At 40.4% G+C, this 20,063-nt stretch overlaps 1 protein-coding gene across 2 annotated transcripts in view; it reads right to left on the bottom strand.

The window, feature by feature from the left end:
• The window catches only part of LOC115092095 (microtubule-associated tumor suppressor candidate 2-like), a 404,152-nt gene that overhangs the window by 249,697 nt on the left and 134,392 nt on the right, over positions 1 to 20,063 (bottom strand). For both annotated transcript variants that reach the window (XM_029602617.1, XM_029602618.1), the window contains exon 3: positions 16,463 to 16,561. In XM_029602617.1, the coding sequence (XP_029458477.1) occupies positions 16,463 to 16,561 (99 nt within the window). The remainder of the gene's footprint in view (positions 1 to 16,462; positions 16,562 to 20,063) is intronic.

Here is a 20,063-nt window from a genome sequence, read left to right as displayed (position 1 = left end):
AGGGAGGCGATTGAGAGGCTGCTCTCCATTGCAACTCCCCCATGCTCCCTTTAAGTTTTTTTTTTTTTGTGGGGGATGGGGAAGGTATGCACTATTGTTGTGCACAAACTATAACTTGGCAACTGTGCAAGCTAAGGATTCCTATTGTGCCATCTTTCTACTGCAGTACTGCAACCTGCCACCACCAGGAACTGTAAGTCACACAAAAAAAGAACTTGTTATTCTATAATTTGTATTTTCAACATTTTATTTATGCAACCACATATATTACAACTATTTACACAATTAAAATCTATCTAACTCACACACACATACCTATACATTCATCACTCATCTCACATAAAACCAAATGAGTTCACATTTCAGACTTATTATTGTTCTTATATTTCCTATACAGATAATTTTTTGTTAATTCATGAAAGTATTAATAAGTCATCCATGAAACAAATCCTTCTTAATTGAATTTATCCAGTTATCATATTTTGAAAAACGAGTTTCAAAAAGCAAGTCCAACAAAGATCTTTGTTTCACCCTGTTATCATAAGGGCTTCCTCAGGGACTGACTCAAGATAGAAAAATCTTCAATTGTAGAAATCTTCAAGTATTAAATAACTTCAGCATAAGTCAATTATTCATAAACCTTCTTTCACCATTCAAACTCCTCCAACAGTTGTAAACAGGAGGAGGAAACGTAGATATCTTTAAATGGCAAATTCTTCAAATGGCAAATTGCTTCACCCTAATTCTATAACCAAAAATTATAAAGAATATTATTCATATTTATTTGTAGGCTTTTTATATACCGAAGTTTAGCTAAATGCCTTCACTCCGGTTTACAGGTGTAACATATTACAAGCGAAACACAACTGGTGTAACAACAGATAAAGATAGGTTATAACATCGAGTGCAATTTGGTTATATTTATCAGCTTATATAGCAACAGATTGTATATATCATTAGTTTCAAAGAGATTAACTATTCGTAATAGTGATGTTTATCGTGGGAGTGATTAGCCAATCCCGTCTTTGTAGGCTTGTCTGAAGAGCCAGGTTTTGAGAGATTTTTAAAATATTTTAGCATTGTTTTGTGATCTTATGTATTCCGGTAGGGAGTTCCAGAGGTGAGGTCCTGCTATTGAAATGGCTCTGTTTCTTACGGTAGTGAGTTTAGCGGTTGCGACTAATGGTATGTCTAGTTGCACTTTGTTTATTGATCTCGTTTTGCATTGAGAGTTGTGTCTTTGTCTAATGGTGTTTAGGCATGTGCTTTCGCTGTTGTTTATTGCATTGAGGATAATGGTTAGAGTTTTATATTCAATTCTCTTTTCTACAGGTAGCCAGTGTAGACCTTTTAGCACAGGAGTGATGTGGTCAGATCTTGTGTGACCTGTGAGTATTCTGGCTGAGGCTTTCTGTAGCAATTGGAGTGGTCGTATGGTTGATTTGGGTAGGCCTATCAGGAGTGAGTTGCAATAGTCAAAGCTGGTGAATATAAGTGATTGTAGAATGGTTCTGAATTCAGGGAGATACTGTAGTGGTTTAAGGTGTTTGAGGATGAGTAATTTGTGGAAGCCCTCTTTGATTTTCATTGCAATGTGTTTTTTGTATTTAAGCTCTGGGTCTAACTAAATTCCTAGATCTTTCACATTTTCTTTTAATTTGATGTATGTGTTGTTGATTTGTATGGTGTGGTTCTGGTTGATTCCGGAGTTTTTTCTTTCTAGCAGTATACATTCTGTTTTGTCCATGTTAAGGCATAGTTCATGTGGTTTAGCATGTTTCTTATAGTGTTGAGGTAGGTGGCCGAGAGTTTCATTATGTTTTCAAGGGTGTTTGTTACGGGTATGAGTAATTGGATATCGTCGGCGTACATGTAGTATATAAAAAACATAAAATAAATAAATAAATAGAATGTAGAATGTGACGCCGAGACTTGTGAGGAGCTGGCAGAGAGGCAGGAGGTATATATTAAACAGAGTGGCTGAAAGTGCGGATCCTTGGGGTACTCCGGTTTCTAGAGGTATGGCAACTGAGGAGTGGTTGTTGATGTTTACCTTGAAATATCTATTTTTAAGGAAAGATGTAAACCAGTCAAGAGTTTTGCCAGCTAGACCAGTGTCAGCTAGTCTGGAGATTAGGCTTTTATGTTCGACCGTGTCAAATGCGGCGGAGAGGTCGAGTAGGATGAGGATGTATCTTTGTCCATTGTCGAAACCTCTTATTATAGTGTTTAATAAATTGAGTAGCAAGGTTTCTGTGCTATGATTTTTTCTGAAACCGTGTTAGGTGGGGTGTAAGATGTTATTTGTTTCGAGATGTTCATTGAGTTGTTTAAGTGCTGCTTTCTCCATCAGTTTGGCGAGGAGGGGTAAGTTTGAGATTGGGCTCTAGTTGTTCAGATCATGTGGATTGAGGTTCTTTTTTTTTTTATTATTATGGGTTTAATTGTAGCGATTTTTAATTTGTCATGAAGTTCTCCTTCTTATAGGGATTTATTTATGATTGCCGTTATGGTTGGAGTAATGGTTTGAGCTATTTCCTTTAAAGCTTGGATTGGAATTATGTCGAGTTCATGACAGGCTGGGTTTAGGTTTCTTAGTAGCTTCTCCATTTCGGCAGTTGATATGGGTTCAAAAGTGGACCAGGGTATTATATTTTTTATGATTATAATACCCTGGTATTTAATGTTTGATTTCTTTTCCTAGATTCTCCTTTATTTACTTTGCTAGTGTCTAAAGGATTTATTAAATTTTTGTGGCTTTGCTGATAGTAATACATTATTTCCTATACCAACATGACCACACGAATACCAAAGCTCACCGAGTGTCCATAAATGCCTGCACCATACGAGTTCCTCCAAAAAGTGTTGATACAAGTATACAAAATTGAATTACGGATAATTCACAGCCATCACAGCTTTCATATAAATTCAAGTCCTCCAAATATTAATCCAACATCTACAATACATAGAGAAACAAACAGCAAATGAGTATATTATTATGAGCAATGAATGTCCTACCAACGCTGTCTTCTAACCGATTGTACTCATGTACACCCGGAAGTGACGTTCTCCCAGGGATTCAAAAGGCGTAATGACATGTCTACGAATGCCATGTCTTTTTATATCATACCCAATAAAGTATTTATTAAAGAGCTCAAACAAATCTAATTGAAATGCTTCTGCTAAATAAGTGAACAAATAAACGCCCATATTTTCATTAACATAACAGTAAATCACAATCCCTCCAGATGGAAATAAATCACAGAAAATCCCCATTCACATGAATGCACTCCATTCAACAGGACCATTGAGTCCACTAGGGGCAGAAGTGGACCAATTAAAGATAAAACTTTGTTCCATATTACATAATGCCGCGGATAAATCGCCGCCATTCCTAAGGTATAGTTTCTTTATAACAAAGAACTTAATATTCTCCCAAGAATGTATGAACTCAATCCAATGGTCCACAAGTGGCGCATGTTCTTTTAAGGATTTTACCCGACTGCAATGTTCTATGATGCGGGATCTGATAGATCTGCTTGGCTGACCAACATATAATAATTCACATGGGCATTTTATAACATATATGACTCCACTACTATTGCAGGTGAGCAACTCAGGTAGTGTATGTACTAGATTAGTGTTAGGAGGCTGGAATTCCATACATTGCAAAACATGTGAGCATACCGAACAAGAACCGCAAGGTATCTGTCCTCGGTCCTGATTAGGTTCAATGTAAGTGTGTATTCGACCCTTTAACTTTTCCCATAGAGATTGACATTTTTTAATGCCAAAAATGGGTTGCTGATCTTTGTTGGACTTGCTTTTTGCAACGGACTCATTTTTCAAAATATGATAACTGGATAAATTCCATTAAGAAGGATTCGTTTCATGGATAACTTATTAATACTTTCATGAATTAACAAAAAAGTATAGGAAATATAAGAACAAAAATAAGTCTGAAATGTGAACTCATTTGGTTTTATGTGAGATGAGTGATGAATGTATAGGTGTGTGTGTGTGTGAGTTAGATAGATTTTAATTGTCTAAATAGTTGTAATATATGTGGTTGCATAAATAAAATGTTGAAAATTTTGTGTGTGACTTACGAATATTGTTAAAGAAGACTTTGTGAATACTACCCTTTGTGTTGTTATACCACCAGGAACTGAGCACTGTTTTTCTCTTGTTCTCTCCAACTTTCTCTTCCCTTCATTATCTTATTACATCCTCTCCTCTCCAGTTATATTACCCCTCCACCCCCCTCCCTCTATTCTTCTCTCCCCCCTTGGATTTAGACATATAAGACTTTGTCGTGCCATGTATATTTTTGTTCTTATGTTTATGTTTAGCCATGTATTTTTTGCTCTTATGTTTAAATGTTACCCAAAACGTTTTACAATATGTTACTCAAAAAAGTTCTTTGTTATATGTAATTGCCCACAAGCAAGCGTATTCAACTGTTCTCTGTAAACCGATTTGATTTACATATAATGTAAGAAGATTGGTATATAAAAACCATAAATAAATAAATAAATAAATCTCTTCTCTTTAGCTTTTTTTCACATCTTTCAGCTCTTTCACCTAGCTCTTCCCTCCATTTTCATCTCTCCTACACTTTCATTCCTTTACTTTGTGTCTCATCCCCACCACTTCCTTTTATTTCTCCATCTCTAGAATCATCCCTATAATGCCTAAGAACATAAGAACATGCCATATTGGGTCAGACCAAGGGTCCATCAAGCCCAGCATCCTGCTTCCAACAGTGGCCAATCCAGGCCATAAGAACCTGGCAAGAACCCAAAAACTAAGTCTATCCCATGTTACTGTTGCTAGTAATAGCAGTGGCTATTTTCTAAGTCAACTTAATTAATAGCAGGTAATGGACTTCTCCTCCAAGGACTTATCCAATCCTTTTTTAAACCCAGCTACACTAACTGCCCTAACCACATCCCCTGGCAACAAATTCCAGAGTTTAATTGTAATTTGAGTGAAAAAGAACTTTCTCAGATTAGTTTTAGAGGTGCCACATGCTAACTTCATGGAGTGCCCCCTAGTCTTTCTATTATCCAAAAGAGTAAATAACCGATTCACATTTACCCATTCTAGACCTCTCATGATTTTAAACACCTCTATCATGTCCCCCCTCAGCCGTCTCTTCTCCAAGTTGAATAGCCCTAAACTCTTTAGTCTTTCCTCATGTGGGAGCTGTTCCATCCCCTTTATCATTTTGGTTGCCCTTCTCTGTACCCTCTTCATCCTGGAGCAATCTCCTGCACTAGGGTTGTCGGCTGCCGGTATTCAAAATGGCGCTGATAGCCTTTGCCCTTACTATGTCACAGGGGCTACTAGTGCCATTGGTCAGCCCCTGTCACATGGTAGGAGCAATGGACGGCCGGCGCCATCTTGTGCTCCTACCATGTGACAGGGGCCGACCAATGGCACCGGTAGCCTCTGTGATATAGTAAGGGCAAAGGCTATCAGCGCCATTTTGAATACCGGCAGCCGACGGCCCGAGTGCAGGAGATAACTCCAGGACCCCCGCTGGACCACCAGGGACTTTTGGCAAGTCTTGGGGGGGTCAAGAGGGTGGGGGTTGTAGTTAATTAAATTTAAAGTGTTGGGATGGGGTTTTTTTTGGGAAATGAATACATATGTAACTAATGAAGGGATCAGGGTCCCCCGAGAATGGATGCAACGGATTTGGGTCCCGATGAATACGAATACTGAATGGGATGAATCTGTCCCTGCTGCACATCCCTACTAGAGATCATCCCTGGCTCTCAAGCAAGAGAGTGGTGGTGTAGGAGTTTGGCTGTTGGATCTCTTCCTCATTCCTTGAGGTCTTGATCAATAGTTGAAGGTTATTGGATTTGGGAGGACAAAGGATTTTTTGGAAGAAGACAGATTCAGTCTGGATAGAAGGGCATCCCCCAGGCTCCTGAAAGGCTCTATCTAAGATATTTTTGCCTGCGCTAACAACCACAGCAAAGGTAAGAAGAAGTTCTGGATTCTTGGCTAAGGAACTCAAGTGACAGAGAAATTTTGAGAGCTGTATCACAATTTAAGAGTTTTTGACCATTTGGATTTTGTTAATATTTTTATGCACGGGATCCTTTTCCAACTTCTGACCAGTGCATGCTGGAACTACACTCCAGTTACCTTGCCCTTCAAGGGGAGGGGATCCTCAACATGGATGGTGGTACAAGAGAAAGGAGCCTTGTAAGAAGATCTGACATGGCCAAAGAAACAATGGCTTTCTTTACTTTAATATTTTTTATGTTATTCTTAATTTTTTTCAATCTTGGTCTGGAAACTTATTTTCAAGTTAAAGTAAACTGTTATTTTGAACACCACCCAGGACTCGGTCTGTTGTTTTTTCTATTGTCTTTACTGAACCCTCTCCTTTCCTTCTCTCCCTTCTCACTCACACTCTCCTTCTTTCCTTTCCCTCTCATTCACATCAGTCTCACTTCCTCCTCCGTCCCCTCATTCACATCTCCTACCCTTCCCTTCCATCCTCTTCCACTCACACCTCCTACTCTCCCCCTTTCTTTCCCTTCACTCTCTCTTCCTTCCCCTTTTCTTCCCCACGTGGGTCGTCTTCCTGCTAGAGGGGGTTGGGAACTTGCTGCCACCCCAAAAGGTTTGCAACCTAAAGTTATCACCTCAGCTGCTTAGTAACAGAACTCCCCTGCCTGACATAATGCACAGGTTCTACACGCAGCATCTAGATGAAATATTAACTGCATTATTAGTGAAAGCATGAACTTTTGAAAATTGTAATGCTGGATTTTATTCTGGATAAATGAAACTTTCTGGAGAAAGAAGAGTGAACCAGGCCCACTCAGTAATGTTTGAAAAGTGAAACTCAGTGAAACCTAGTTACAAAACAAAAAGGAGATAGACTGCACTTTGGTAAAGGCACACGGGTCAAAATGGATGACACTAAACTAAATCTTTTCCTTCAATGCATGGGTGAGTCTGAAACAACTGCTTCAGACATGCAAGGAGTATCCACAGCTATTTCACATACGGATGGTTTCCTGGTGACCACACCATTCCCAAAGCCATCATCATTAATGCAACAACAATCTGCCAGATGCATACTGCATGCCACTACTAGAGCTATAGCCAGGTAATTTGGCGCCTATGGCCAAGTAAAAAACTATGCCCTCGCCCATTACACAATACATGGCACCATGAGTTGGGAGACTCTGTTCATCAGTGTTTGTACAGTAATGCCCATAGCCAGTGCAAGGTGCCCTAGGAAAACTTTACAGCCTTGCACCCCTACCCCATCACACCCTCCTCACATACAATTAAAAATTATGCATTCATAATAACAGATTTTACATGAAAAAGAACATTCAAAGCACAGTCGTCTGAGGTAAAAATATCACTTACAATATGTATACTATATTTACATGCACTGCTGAGGAGCCAACCCGAAAACCCTGCAAAAAAGTAAGAGATACTTGGAACCTATATGGTATTAGGCCTACTGTAATGCATCTTGGGCATGGGCATGACCCTCAGAGAGCCACTCAAACAGCAGCAACCCTACCTATGAAAGTTAATACTACAAATATTACACCAGCCATAAAATAGTATTAGGAAAACAGAACAATCCAAGCTGCTATAGATCCCTACATAGAAACTACACACTAATGGAATAACTCACTTCAGTCACACATGCAAAACACAGATAGACCCTCAAATACAGAATAAAGAAACCATACAGTATAAATAGAAATGTACAGACAAAAACTGAACTGGAAACTGCAACAAGCCAAATTCTGTATGCACTGCAACAATGTAAAAAACAGAAATGTTACTGTTTCTCATAAAACAAAATTAGTAAAACCATACCAATAAAAAGAATAATTCAAAACAATTAATGAATAGAATAACATTCAATAATTAAAAACTCATATAAAAATCTTCCAAACATCAATTAAATATTTCAAAACAGACACATCAAATAACACCCAACAATTAAAATAAGGATTTAAAAAAATTCCCCATTATCCATATCTTGGAACTTTTGATTTCCAGATGCTTTGAAATTGTCATGGATTAGCAGGCAGAGAGTAACTGGGGAAGTTGTGCACACACATGCTCTCTCTCTCCCTCTCCCACACACATGCTCTCTCACTTTCCCACAAACAAGCATAAATACTGTCTCTCTCCCACACACAAACACACATGCTGTCACTCTCCCACAAACACACATGTATTCTCACTCTACCCACACACACATGCTCTCTCATTCTCCCATACACATGCTTTCTCTTTCTCCCACACACAAGCACACATGCTCTCACTCTCCCACACACATATATATACATGCTTTCTCTCACTCACTTCTTCCTTGAGTTAGCTGGTGGCAGCAGTCTCCTTCTTAAGCTACCGTGGCCAAGGGAACAACTTCCGGCCACGAGGCACTGGACTACTTTCGGCACAGGGCACTCTCTTTCTCTTCCTCAGCATCACGGGTCCAATGAAATCAACGGCGTGATAAGCGCGGCCTTTAGTAAGTGGAAAAGCAGCACAGCTCCACCGTAATCAGCAATGCTGCTAGCGGGGCCACGTTACTTTTCCACTTACTAAGGTCACACCGACCACACTGTCTATTTTAACGGGGCCCTGCTTCTTTTTCTTTGCTGTGTACCTGCCGGCCGCACGGCTCTCCTCGGCACATAGCAGCAGCAGCGGCGCCTATGGCAGTGGCCCTATTGGCCATAGGCACGCTACAGCTCTGGCCACTACCACAAGGTGTCTTCTTTTTCTGCAGCACACACATACACAATGCCAGTGAGCCTGTGCGCAGTGTCAGGATGTGTCAAAACACCGTAATTCTTTCTTCTTTCTCTTTTTCAAAGAAGGCTAGAAATAAAGGTCAACAAACAAATAGCAGATGATACCGTTTTAACTGGACTAACGTCACACGTTTGTGACGAGCTTTCCAGCGTTACCCAATGATGCCATTCTGCTTCCTCTAGGTAAAGTGACCCTGTGGCAGATTTTTCTTTTCCCACTGTCATTAGAAACACAGAAATTGATGACACATAAAGATGTTCAGGCCTTCTAGTCTGCTCTTGACCCCCTCACCTGCTGTGGTATGGCCCGTTCTCCTTGTACAAAGGAGTTCAGATTTCTTACAAAGGAACTGTGTCCTTTCTTTTGCAAAGATATTTGCACAGCCTCTATGCCAAGGAAGATAATCCCTCCACAGTGTCAGGATGGTCAGAAAGGCTACGTGGGGAGCTGTCTGAACATCATGAGAACTGACAGTGACTATTAAAGGTATCCACATTCCTCCTATGACACGGGATACATTTAAACCTCTATACGCTGAAGAGCTGAGGGATAAAAGTCTAATGCCTTATAACAAAAGATGGTAGTCATCTGTTACTAATTCGTTTCTGAGACAGTAATCAGCTGTCTTTAGTCATTTCTCTAAAGCAATTAGTTTTTCAAGCATACCAGCCCAGTATTGCAGTATGCAAAACAGCATCCAATTTGAATCCATTCCAAATCCCCTGCTATAGTGATGAAAACTGATCTACAATTTATCAGATATCCGTCACAGGGTACAATGACATAATATAAATTAAAGAGATAAGTCCATGGGAATAAAATGTTAAGAAGGCCAAGTTCCCACCTTGATATATCACACAGAGCTCTGATGTATTTTTGAATTTTGTAGTACATTTTTTGTTATAATTTCAAACTATTTTCTAAAATTACCATCTATTTCTCTAATCTGTCATTATAGCCTTGCTGTTTTCACTTAGAAGATCATTTGTATTGCTTATTGAATCTCTATGATGCTTTTCTTATCTCTGTGTTTATTATAATAATCCAATAACTGTTTTATTCTGGATTAGATCCACATATTGGAGTAATAGAATGTGCTATTAGTTCCAGGATTGCATAATCTTGAGATATTAGTATGGTGCCATCCCCTCCACCTTTTCATTATTTCAGCCATTTAAATGATTAGTGCTTTCCTTAGCATTGACTGTGTGTGCACCACAGAGACTGGGAGCTGGGGCACCCCAATCCTTTGTTCCTCCCAGTTTGAGAGGCTGGGATTTGAGCAACGAAGGAAAATCCTGCTGGCTCTCTGGCATCACTGTCATACTCTAGGGCTTGCAGGGCTGGCCAAATAGGGTTTTTGTTAAGAGTGCCAGGCCTATGCAATAAAGCTTAGCAAGTACACTAAGGATATTTAACACGTGCTAAAAAAAGCATTCTATACAATAGTGGTTTAGCAGGCATGTTAACCTGAGATCAGAAGATGTTAGCTTTTAAACACATATGTAGAAAAGAACATAAGAGGATAATTCTGAAATATGCATGCACACTCATATACATGTGTATATGGGCACACACAATTTTACTATAGTATTTTATGAGGTGTGTTTCACATACACACATATTATAAATATGCGAATGTTATCTACAAGACATGCATGCATACATACATAGACCTATGCATGAATATATATAATGCATCAAAACTACATATTTCAATGCATTGAACACGTGTACTTTACTTACCTATTTTAAAAACATATGTGCATAGAACTATGCGCAAAAATAAATGAGGACTTATGTAAGTCCCAATTTGCAGAGATAACTCTGCCAATTTAATGACATGCCCAAGTCAAAGAAATTACTCATTTTACCAATTAGTCCACCAGTTCACCCAGTCCTTCTCCAAGTTATTGAGTTCCCACAGTTTACCCAGACTACCCACCCAGTCAGTACTACACAATATTCATGTGTATTATCGCTTAAGCTAGATAATTAGCAAATGTAAAAATGCACAAGTTGGAAAAGAAGAACACATATTGTCTTTTAAAACTGCAACCTGTGCGCATAAGTGTTGGCCCTGCTCCAGAACAACCCTAGACTGCTCCTTTTTTTCATGCATTTATGTGCACGCAAAGGCTTTTATAAAACATGGAGTACACACATAGCAGTTGCTTATGTGTAGATATGCTAATTTTTGTGCACGTAATGCTTTTAAAATTCACCTTTAAGGACATAGAGTGTCATTTTGGGTCTAAGGTCCATCGAACCCAGCATCCAATCTCCAACAGTGGACAGATGGGTCACAAGTACCCAGCAGATCCCAAAAAGCTGGTCTGTATCTTGTTGCTTACTCCCAAGAGATGCCTTTCCCAAATCTACCGGCTAATAATTGCTCATAGACTTTTCCTCCAGGAACTTGTCCAAACCTCTTTTTCAACCAGGCTATGCTAGTTGTCTTGATCATTTCCTCTGGCAACTGATTCCACAGCTTGATTGCACACAGAGTGAAATAATACTTCTCTGATTTGTTCTAAACCTGCTGCCTGTTAGTTTTATGAAGTGTCCCCTAGTCTTAGTGCTATTTGAAATAGTAAATAACTATCCCCTCTTTACCTGTTTCACCCCACTCATGATTTTATAAACCTCTATCCTGTTCCTTTCACCCACCTCTTCTCCAAGATAAAGATAAATCTCAGCACATGGAATTACACGGGCAAATGCAACACCACGAATATTGAAATTCTGGGGCATTGGGAGTCGTCTCTAGAGGAACTGGGGAGGTAGGACATGGGGGCAAGCACAATGATTTTGTCAGAGCAACACTGGACATTGAACCAGTAGGAGGTAAGCATGAGTCTTTTTCTTTCCTTGGCTTGGAGAGGGGGAGAGCGTCTGGGGGTTGGGAGGGTGTGTAAGGTAGGAAGAAGGGAGTTCTGGATTGGGAGGCTCTGGAGGGGGGGTGGGGTTCTTTTTTTTAATCATGCCAGCAGCAGGAGGGGAGTTCCCTGGACATTAAAAATAAAATCATGCTGGTGGCTGGAGGAGAGATCCAGAGACTTTATTTTAACCTACTGGCGGCTGGAGGGGTAAGAGGGGACTTTTTTAAAAATCATGCTGGCGACTGGAAAGGGTATTGGAAGGGGAGGAAATTGGGAAACACTGGGGGGGGGCGCGGTTGTATTGGGGTTTAAGGAGGGTAAAAGGTCAGACTGATTTAGGCCCGCTATTGCGGCACCTAGATTTAGCTGGTTAGTGTTGAATATCATGCTAAGAACCTAAATTTGAAGATCCTGTTCTAGGAATGCATTTGGTCAAACCCATTTTTGCCTGGCTAAAGTCATGCAGCTCATTTTACCTGGTTAGAGGGGCCAGAGTTTCCATACTGAAACCCCATTTTAACTAAGTAAACCCTTTAAAAATTAACCCTTTAATTTCAGAATACATACAAATGACTGTATACTTTAAAGGGTTGATTTTATAAAGGAGTTATGCACATAAAACCCAGTTTCTGCATGTAAGTTGCCTTTTGAAAGTCAGCTGGGGGCCAGTACATGTAAAGATGTGTATGCAACTTGAATGCATGCATACTTTTATGTGCGCTGGCAAGAGGCATGGTGGGGGGCACAGTTACAGTGGGGAAAGGATTTACACGCAAACTTTTGATTTTCAAAAGTATGTGTATAAATATACACATAGGAAGTAACTTATGCCTGCTCATTACTCAGAATATCAGTTTTGAAAATCTGGGCAAACGTCTGCAGGTACTTTGCACCCTAGGCCAGTGTTTCCCAACCTTTTCACTCCCAAGGCACGACTATAATTACAAAAAATGTTGTGTAGCACACCAACCTCCACAAAGCAGGCAGTGTGGACATGGAGAAAAACTCATATAGCCAAAAGCAGAGCTAGGAAAGCACTTAAAACCCCACTGGTCTCTCTTCAAATTTTAAAATAAAGTGAGAAAGGCGATGAAGACAAACATAAACCCACGACGATAGACCACCTGCCAGAGCTGTTTCACTGCTGCTGCACTCAACACTCAGTGCACACTCTCTCTATCAGCCTGGGAAAAAGACAGAGGCTGGAAGGACTCAAAGATGGGGACATGAGGAGATACTGTGTGCAGTGTTTGCACTGCACAAAGCAAGTCCCAGTTATCCATGCTCTGCCTGCTGCCCATTAATTATTATCACACTCCAAGGCTTATGTTGTAACTAGGTAGAAGAAAGAAGAGGCATTACTCATGCTCTCAAAAAGGAGCTGCTTCACGTTTAAGAGCCACTGCTGGTGTCTCAGGAAGGTGCTGAGAGCAGAGCCCAGATGCTGGTCTGGATCTGAGCATCAAGCAGTGGTGACTTATCCTTAGCACACTTGATCAGTTCTGAAGACACACTGGTTGGGAAACACTGTTCTATGTGGACTATTTGAAAATTTACAATTTATATAACTATGCGGACTGTTACACAAGCCATATATACATTTCCTCTTGGACTTTGCACCAGTTTTGAAAAGGAACATATGCTTATGCACTCTCTGAAAAACTATGCACATTCTTGCATTCCCTGACCTAACCCTGCCTCTGATCCCATTTACTTTTTCCACGGATAAAAGCAGGTATGTGGTTGTTCCCCATGTTTACTTTCAAGTGCACATGGGTTGGACAATTTTCAGACAGCCCCTTTTTTCTGGGTAAATGGCTTTTGAACATTGCCCTTTAAAGTATTTACACTAGATGGCTCAAAATGTCAATTTGCCAGTTTTGTTTTGAGCTTTTACTCTATTGTTCCTCTTTTGAGCTTATTCACAAGTTTTATATGTTTTTTGACTACTTTTTTTTTTTTAATTTCTGGAATTAAAGGTGAGTAAAAATTGTGTTTTGAAATATCTGATTCCCAGGGTCCCTCTTTAGGTGCTGATGCTGTAATCATGCTTGACTGGAGTCCATGCAATGCCTGTGTGGACTTCTGTCAAGGATCAGCAAGGTACCACTTCTGAATGACTCCTGACATCCATTGCTGTGGGAAAAGAGCAGCTTTCCAAAACTTGAAACATGAAACTCTCCCACTTTCCAGAAGGAAATACAGAGCAGAGTATCCAGAAAGCCCAGTGATTTTGTTTGTTTGTTCTGACAGCTGAAACTCATTTTATTCTCATTTAGGGATGTGCAGTCTCAAAAGTTTGGTTCAGTTTGTTTTTGTTTGGGGGGATGGGTTCATTCAGATTCAGTTAGTTTAATGTTTTCCAGTTTAGTTTGTTTGCCAGACCCAAAACAAAACAAAAAAAAAAGAGCTTCTGCTGGTCCTGGTTGGGCTGACCAAGGCCTGGTGCTGAGGCCTGACATTAGGCCTAGGCATGGTCCCAGTGCCTAGGACTAGGCCCAGCACTGAGGCCTGATCATAGTGTTAAGGCCTGTTCTCAGCTCTGAGGTCTAGGCCTAGCCTTGAGGCCTGGTCCTGGTCCTAAGACCTAGGCCACAGCTGCACCTGGTGCTGAGGCCTGGTTGCATTGTTCAAGGCCTAAACCTCCTGCTGGGGCCCGGACCTGAAGCCTGAGGCCCGGTCCGAACATCAAGGCCTAGGCCCAGCCCTGAGGCCTGATCCCAGTACCAAGGTCTAGGCCCAACCTGGGACCAGCTCTGAGGCTTGGGCCTGGCATTGAGGCCTAGGCCTGAGGCTGGAGTCTTTTTCCCTGAGATCCACAGCATAGTGGATTTTTTTCTGGATTCAGTTTTAATCTGTTTTTAAAGAGCCATTCATAAATCATTTCTAGACATTTGTTAAGTTTTCCCACATCCATAGCTTGATTATCTCCCACACATACTAACAGCAGAATGTCGTGAGCATACACATGAAAATCAATACCAAATTTTTCAATTTCACCTGTTAATGGGGCTAAATCAAGATTAAGTAATATTGGGAAGGGAACTGACCCCTATGGGACCCCAAAAATTGAAGTATAATCTTCAGAATATTTTTCCATCCCATATACAAATTGGGTTCTATAACTGAAGAAAGTGGAGAACCAGCATAATGGTTTATCTGTAATCCCCAAATCTTCCCATCGTTTAAACAGCATACTGTGATCAAGGTATTGAATCTGCTATTAAATCTCTGTCCTCCTTCTACCCCCCCCCCCCCCAACTTGTCTCTCTCTCCCCCTGCTCCCACTCTGATTTTCCTTTTTTTTTGGGGGGGGGGGGGGGGATGTAGATTTTAGTGACAATTGCTAGGAAAGGAAGAGGGACATAAAGAATAGGGGTAGGGGGTAGGATCTGGGGAAGAAGAGTGGAGAAGAAGGGATCTCAGAGAAAGGAGATGAAAAAGGGGTCTCAGGAAAGAAGGGCAAAGGGATAGGAGATGCAGGATCAGAGATAGGAGGGAAAGCAAAGGGAAGGAGGATGAGGGGAAAAAAGGGAGAGGATGGGGAAGAGAATAATAAGTATGTTCCAGGAGAAGGAAGGTACATCCACTCAATCTGTCCTCCCAATGGTAATCCATTCACTTATATACACACACACACCCCACTTCCATATCCTCTGATTCCCTCATTCACTTCTCACTTTCCTCCAATCCCCCTCACTTTTGCCTCCTGTGCCCCCATCGTCTCACCTTGCTTCTCACCATTTCCTCACTCATTCATATGCACTCTTCATCTTACCTCTGATTTCCCCTTCCCACACAGCCCATAACCCCTCTGACATGCTCACGCACTTTAAATACAGCTTCACCACCAATCCCCTATTCCTACCCTTTTCGATCTGTTGGTCGGAATGTACCTCCCCTCTCCATTGGCTGCGGATCTGGGCATACTAATCTAGCAGCAGCAGCAATGGCGGCTCCTCAGGCCCCTTCCACTTCCCCTGCTCATTGGCCGGCATGTCGTGCTTATAACCATGTAGTGCAGAGCACCTCAGTGTGACACACTGGCCCTTGTGACAGGGGATGAGCAAGGGGGTCTAATAAATCACGACTGCTGCTGCTGTTAGATTAATAGACCCAGATTGGCAGCCAATGGGGAGGGAGAGAGATGTGCCAGCCAATGAAAATGTTGCTGTTGCTCAACTCCGCCCCCTTTCTCCTGTGGCAGGAACGGACTGTGGCGGGAGTCCTGATAATTGCTATATTGTCCTACCTAAAGCTGGTTGGGCTCTGGCTCGTGTGACCCATCCTGTTTCGACCCCTATGGTTTTGCTTTGATTAATGCCCCCTCAAAAATACCCATACAAAGTTGCACCTGCTTTTTGTGTGGGCACTTTTTAAAGTTAAAACTGTGCAGGATGTTGATTCTTCTCACCTAATCCCAACCCTGGAACACCTACAGAAATACGAGAATAAAAGTGCGTGCATTGTTGACTTGCGTGCACACCTATATTTGTACAGAGGATGGGCAATTATTAAACAGTCCATTTCTGCAGGTAAAACAGTGTTCTGTTAGTGATATTGACCTTCTGATGAAAGGCAACAACAGGCTGAAAGATACGATGATGCAATTTCTCTTCATGAAAACAACTCTGATATAACCATTCTGTCTCTAATTTCTCCTTTTGGTAACATTTCTGGAGATACTGACCATACACACAGCAACCAGAAGATTTCCTTCAAACATTACACACCACTCTCTCTTATTGTATAAATACCTGGTGAATGAAGCTTGGGGGCTGATACCACTAATCTTTTAGGGGATGAAAGAGTAGGCTTGTTTGCATCTTGGTCTTTCAGTATATCTTTCTTTATACCTGTTAAAAAATATAAAACACAATTCTTTATCATTCAATGGCAATATAATTATAGAACTACAGTCCAGTCCACATGTTATTTCAATGAATTTCAGGGTTAGCAGGATCTCCTTCTCCCTTGTGGCAAAGAGCTCTGTACACTATTGGCTCACAAATCCCTCCACCCATTCAAGTTTGTCGTCTCTAGGTGTATTATGCCTAGGTTTGACCTATCTCATGTTGAGCCTAAACTATCCCTCACAAAATATTTTTATAGGCACATCATATTCAACTTATATTTATCTAAATACCTATTCTAAATCTCTGCTTTTCTAAGGCAAGCATAAATTATAAAATATGACTCTGGTATTTCTGTCGTATAAATATATTTCTAGTCTTGCCAGGTACAGTAAATGCTCATTGTTTCTTTATTTTATTTAGAACTAAAGTTCAACAAACAAGTTGTAGGTGATACTGTTTCCTTACATCTCTCAATTACAACACTATCTATGTTATGAGTTAAATGAAAAATATACCCCATATACCATTGGAGGACTTTCTGTGGCTTTCTATAGGTAATACTACTTCCCTTTCACTACTACTAACCACCCTTTTCATACAACATAAGACCCTGAATACATTACCACAATTTTTACTTTATTGCCTGCCATGATTCCCAAATCCTTTTGAGACTTTCATGTTCTAATAGCTGTCCCTCTGGGCCAAATAACTCCTCAGAGCTGCCCAGTTCTAGAAGATTTTAAGCCAGTCTTGGATTTCTGTCACCTCCTTTCTGATGCATTAAGGGACCTGCAGCACCGATCTCAATGGGTAAAATCAGGGACTACAAATATCACACTGCCTTGGTATATAAATTCAAACCCAGGACTGGCCAAAAAAATCTCTCTTCTGGAACTGGATAACTTGGCAGCTCTGATTCCATGACCTAGCATGCCTTGTTCCATCACTGACAGTGCTAACGGAAGTTCTCTGAAATTTATACAAGCTGGGTGGAGTTGAGGCAACAGATTTTGGGGTTGCTGCGGTGGCCTTGGCCCTCCCTTATGATTCTTTAGCAAAATGCCTGTTCCATTGTAACCTTTCCAACTCATTCTTGGTCTGCCATGATGGCCAAGACAATTGGGCCCAATAATTCTACCACCTTGCGTGCCTTGCCCTATCACTGGAAGTGATATTTGAGGATCCTTGGGATTTAAATTTAACTTGATACTGGCAGCAGCAAGTTAACAGACTACTGCCATTATATTAGCATCCATTGTACCACAGACTGCTAGCTCATCTGTTTTACTTCTATTTTGAGTTTCTCTCCTCATTGTTCATCCTAACCCTGTAGGGTGATTATATTGGTTTTCAATTACTTTATTTAACTTGCTTGCTTTTGAATCATTTTCTATTGATTTATGTACAGTTTACTTTATATTTTATATTTATTGTAAATAATCTTAGGCAAGGTCGATATTAAAACCACAATTATTAATAATGATTGTTATTATTATTAATTTTAAGACCAAGGCACATGCCATACAATTCTGCAGACTGAAATGGCTTTATATTTAGATGCCCTTTCTCTTCCTTATTGAGGCCCTCAGTAGGAGTATGTAGTCTACGTATTACTTTGCTTTCAAGTACAAAGCCTGCTAATCTACCTTTCACCTCCCTTTGTAAATCCTTTCTAAATATAATGAGAACGATGGGTTCCAGCACAGATTCATGCAGCTATCACATCCATTTTTTCTTTTCACTAGGCCTGATGAGAGAGGGATAGAGAGGCTATACTGATACTAGGGACTGAAACTCAGGGTTTGGGTAAAATTACAGGAATATATTCATACAAATAAAGGATGTCATGGGGAAGTATAATTCCAAGAAATATCTATGTTAATTAATGTTTTCCCAGGTGTTTCAAGAAAACTGATTTCATAATTTAATAAACTGAAATAATGAATACAAGCCCTATAAGTGCAAGATAAATATTTTAAAAAAAAGAACATCTTTGGATTATAATAAAGAATTAAGTATCAAAATTAGGAAAGTAAAAGTATTCATATGATTTGCCTGAATATTTTTCAGTGGAACAGCAGCATCTTTACATTTTTGTCCAGGTTTGCAAAAATGCTAAGGCCAACACTGATACTAGCATAATTATGTCTGTTGGGATTGGGAATAGTATTTAGATGAATTATTTGAAGGGGATGGGCCTCAGGGAATAAGGCATACTCTGCTCCAGGCCTTGTTTCATATTTCACTGTACTTTTAAAATGAATATGTTTTATATGAAATATAATGTGATATCTAATAATTAATGAGGAAAATAGCCTCATGCAGTTCAGTGCAGGCTAAAAATACCAAATTCTCATTGAGTATTGAATTTCATAATGACTCTTTCAGAATGCTATACATAGACTGACACATTTCATAATCCTAACCAAGCAACAATTTCTCTGTTTCCCTATATCTAAGTCTTGATGAAATCACCAAATGAAAAGAAAGAAGACTTTTAGCACTGTCTCCTTAACATAATAGCAAAATCAAAATAATTGTGTAATAGCTTTCTTATAGCATCATTCCCCCACAAAATATACATAGATATATAGTATAAACCCTCCTACCCTAACCAAGGTGCTTGAGCTGGAACTCAAAAGAGGGCTCACCATAAAAATGATTACTCAGTGTTACTTCTCTATATGCATGTAACCATGTGAATCAAGGCTCTCTGTTCCTTAAACTGCAATTTTCTAGTTACTATCTTTATTGTCTGTCTCTTGCATCTTTTCTCAGAATGATACACAATAATCACCTCACACCTCTTTGTAACTGGATGAACACCACACAATTATTTCCACCAGGATAAAAGAACAAGCAAATGAGTAAGGATGAGGTACACGAACTTTCGGGAAAGGACAAAAGCAGTAAAATGCAAATGGTAAGGGAAATGAAATATGACTTTCCAGTTTTAGTGCAGAGTCCTTATTTCAAGTCCCTGCAATACCAATTAACTAAATTGATATGGCTGCAGCAGAGCCCTTTTCAATTGGTGTGCTTTGCTGTGACCGCATTGAGATAGAAAACACAGTTTTGCAAACCACAGTTTTGAGTCCAGGATGCTGGGCTTGACGAACCCTTGGTCTGACCCAGTATGGCATGTTCTTATGTTCTTATAAACAAAGGCCTCTTGACTAACTATATATTTTTGGCAATGGCAGTGCCATCACTCAAAACTTGTTGCAGCATTGCTGTCGCTCCTTGGTATAGATATACTGGGGGGGGGGGGGGGGGGAATCAGTGTTTTTCTCTTCAGCTTCATAGCACCGAAAATCACAGGTGCTAGTAGCTTTGTAGGCAGGGCCGGTGCAAGGGGATTTGGCGCCCTAGGCGAGCCTTCTTCCTTGCGCCCCCCCCCCCCCGGTCTCGGCCCCGACTCCTACCTCATTCTCAATCACGCCCGCTGACTGGGGTTTTCTGGGTCGCGAGCAGATTGGGCACTGCTTGCGGCCCGCCAAAT

This window comes from Rhinatrema bivittatum, chromosome 5 (assembly GCF_901001135.1).
Source record: "Rhinatrema bivittatum chromosome 5, aRhiBiv1.1, whole genome shotgun sequence".
In the NCBI taxonomy this organism is placed as follows: domain Eukaryota; kingdom Metazoa; phylum Chordata; class Amphibia; order Gymnophiona; family Rhinatrematidae; genus Rhinatrema; species Rhinatrema bivittatum.
The sequence above is the reverse complement of the archived record's forward strand: the minus strand, read 5'-3'. Positions and strand labels throughout refer to the sequence as shown.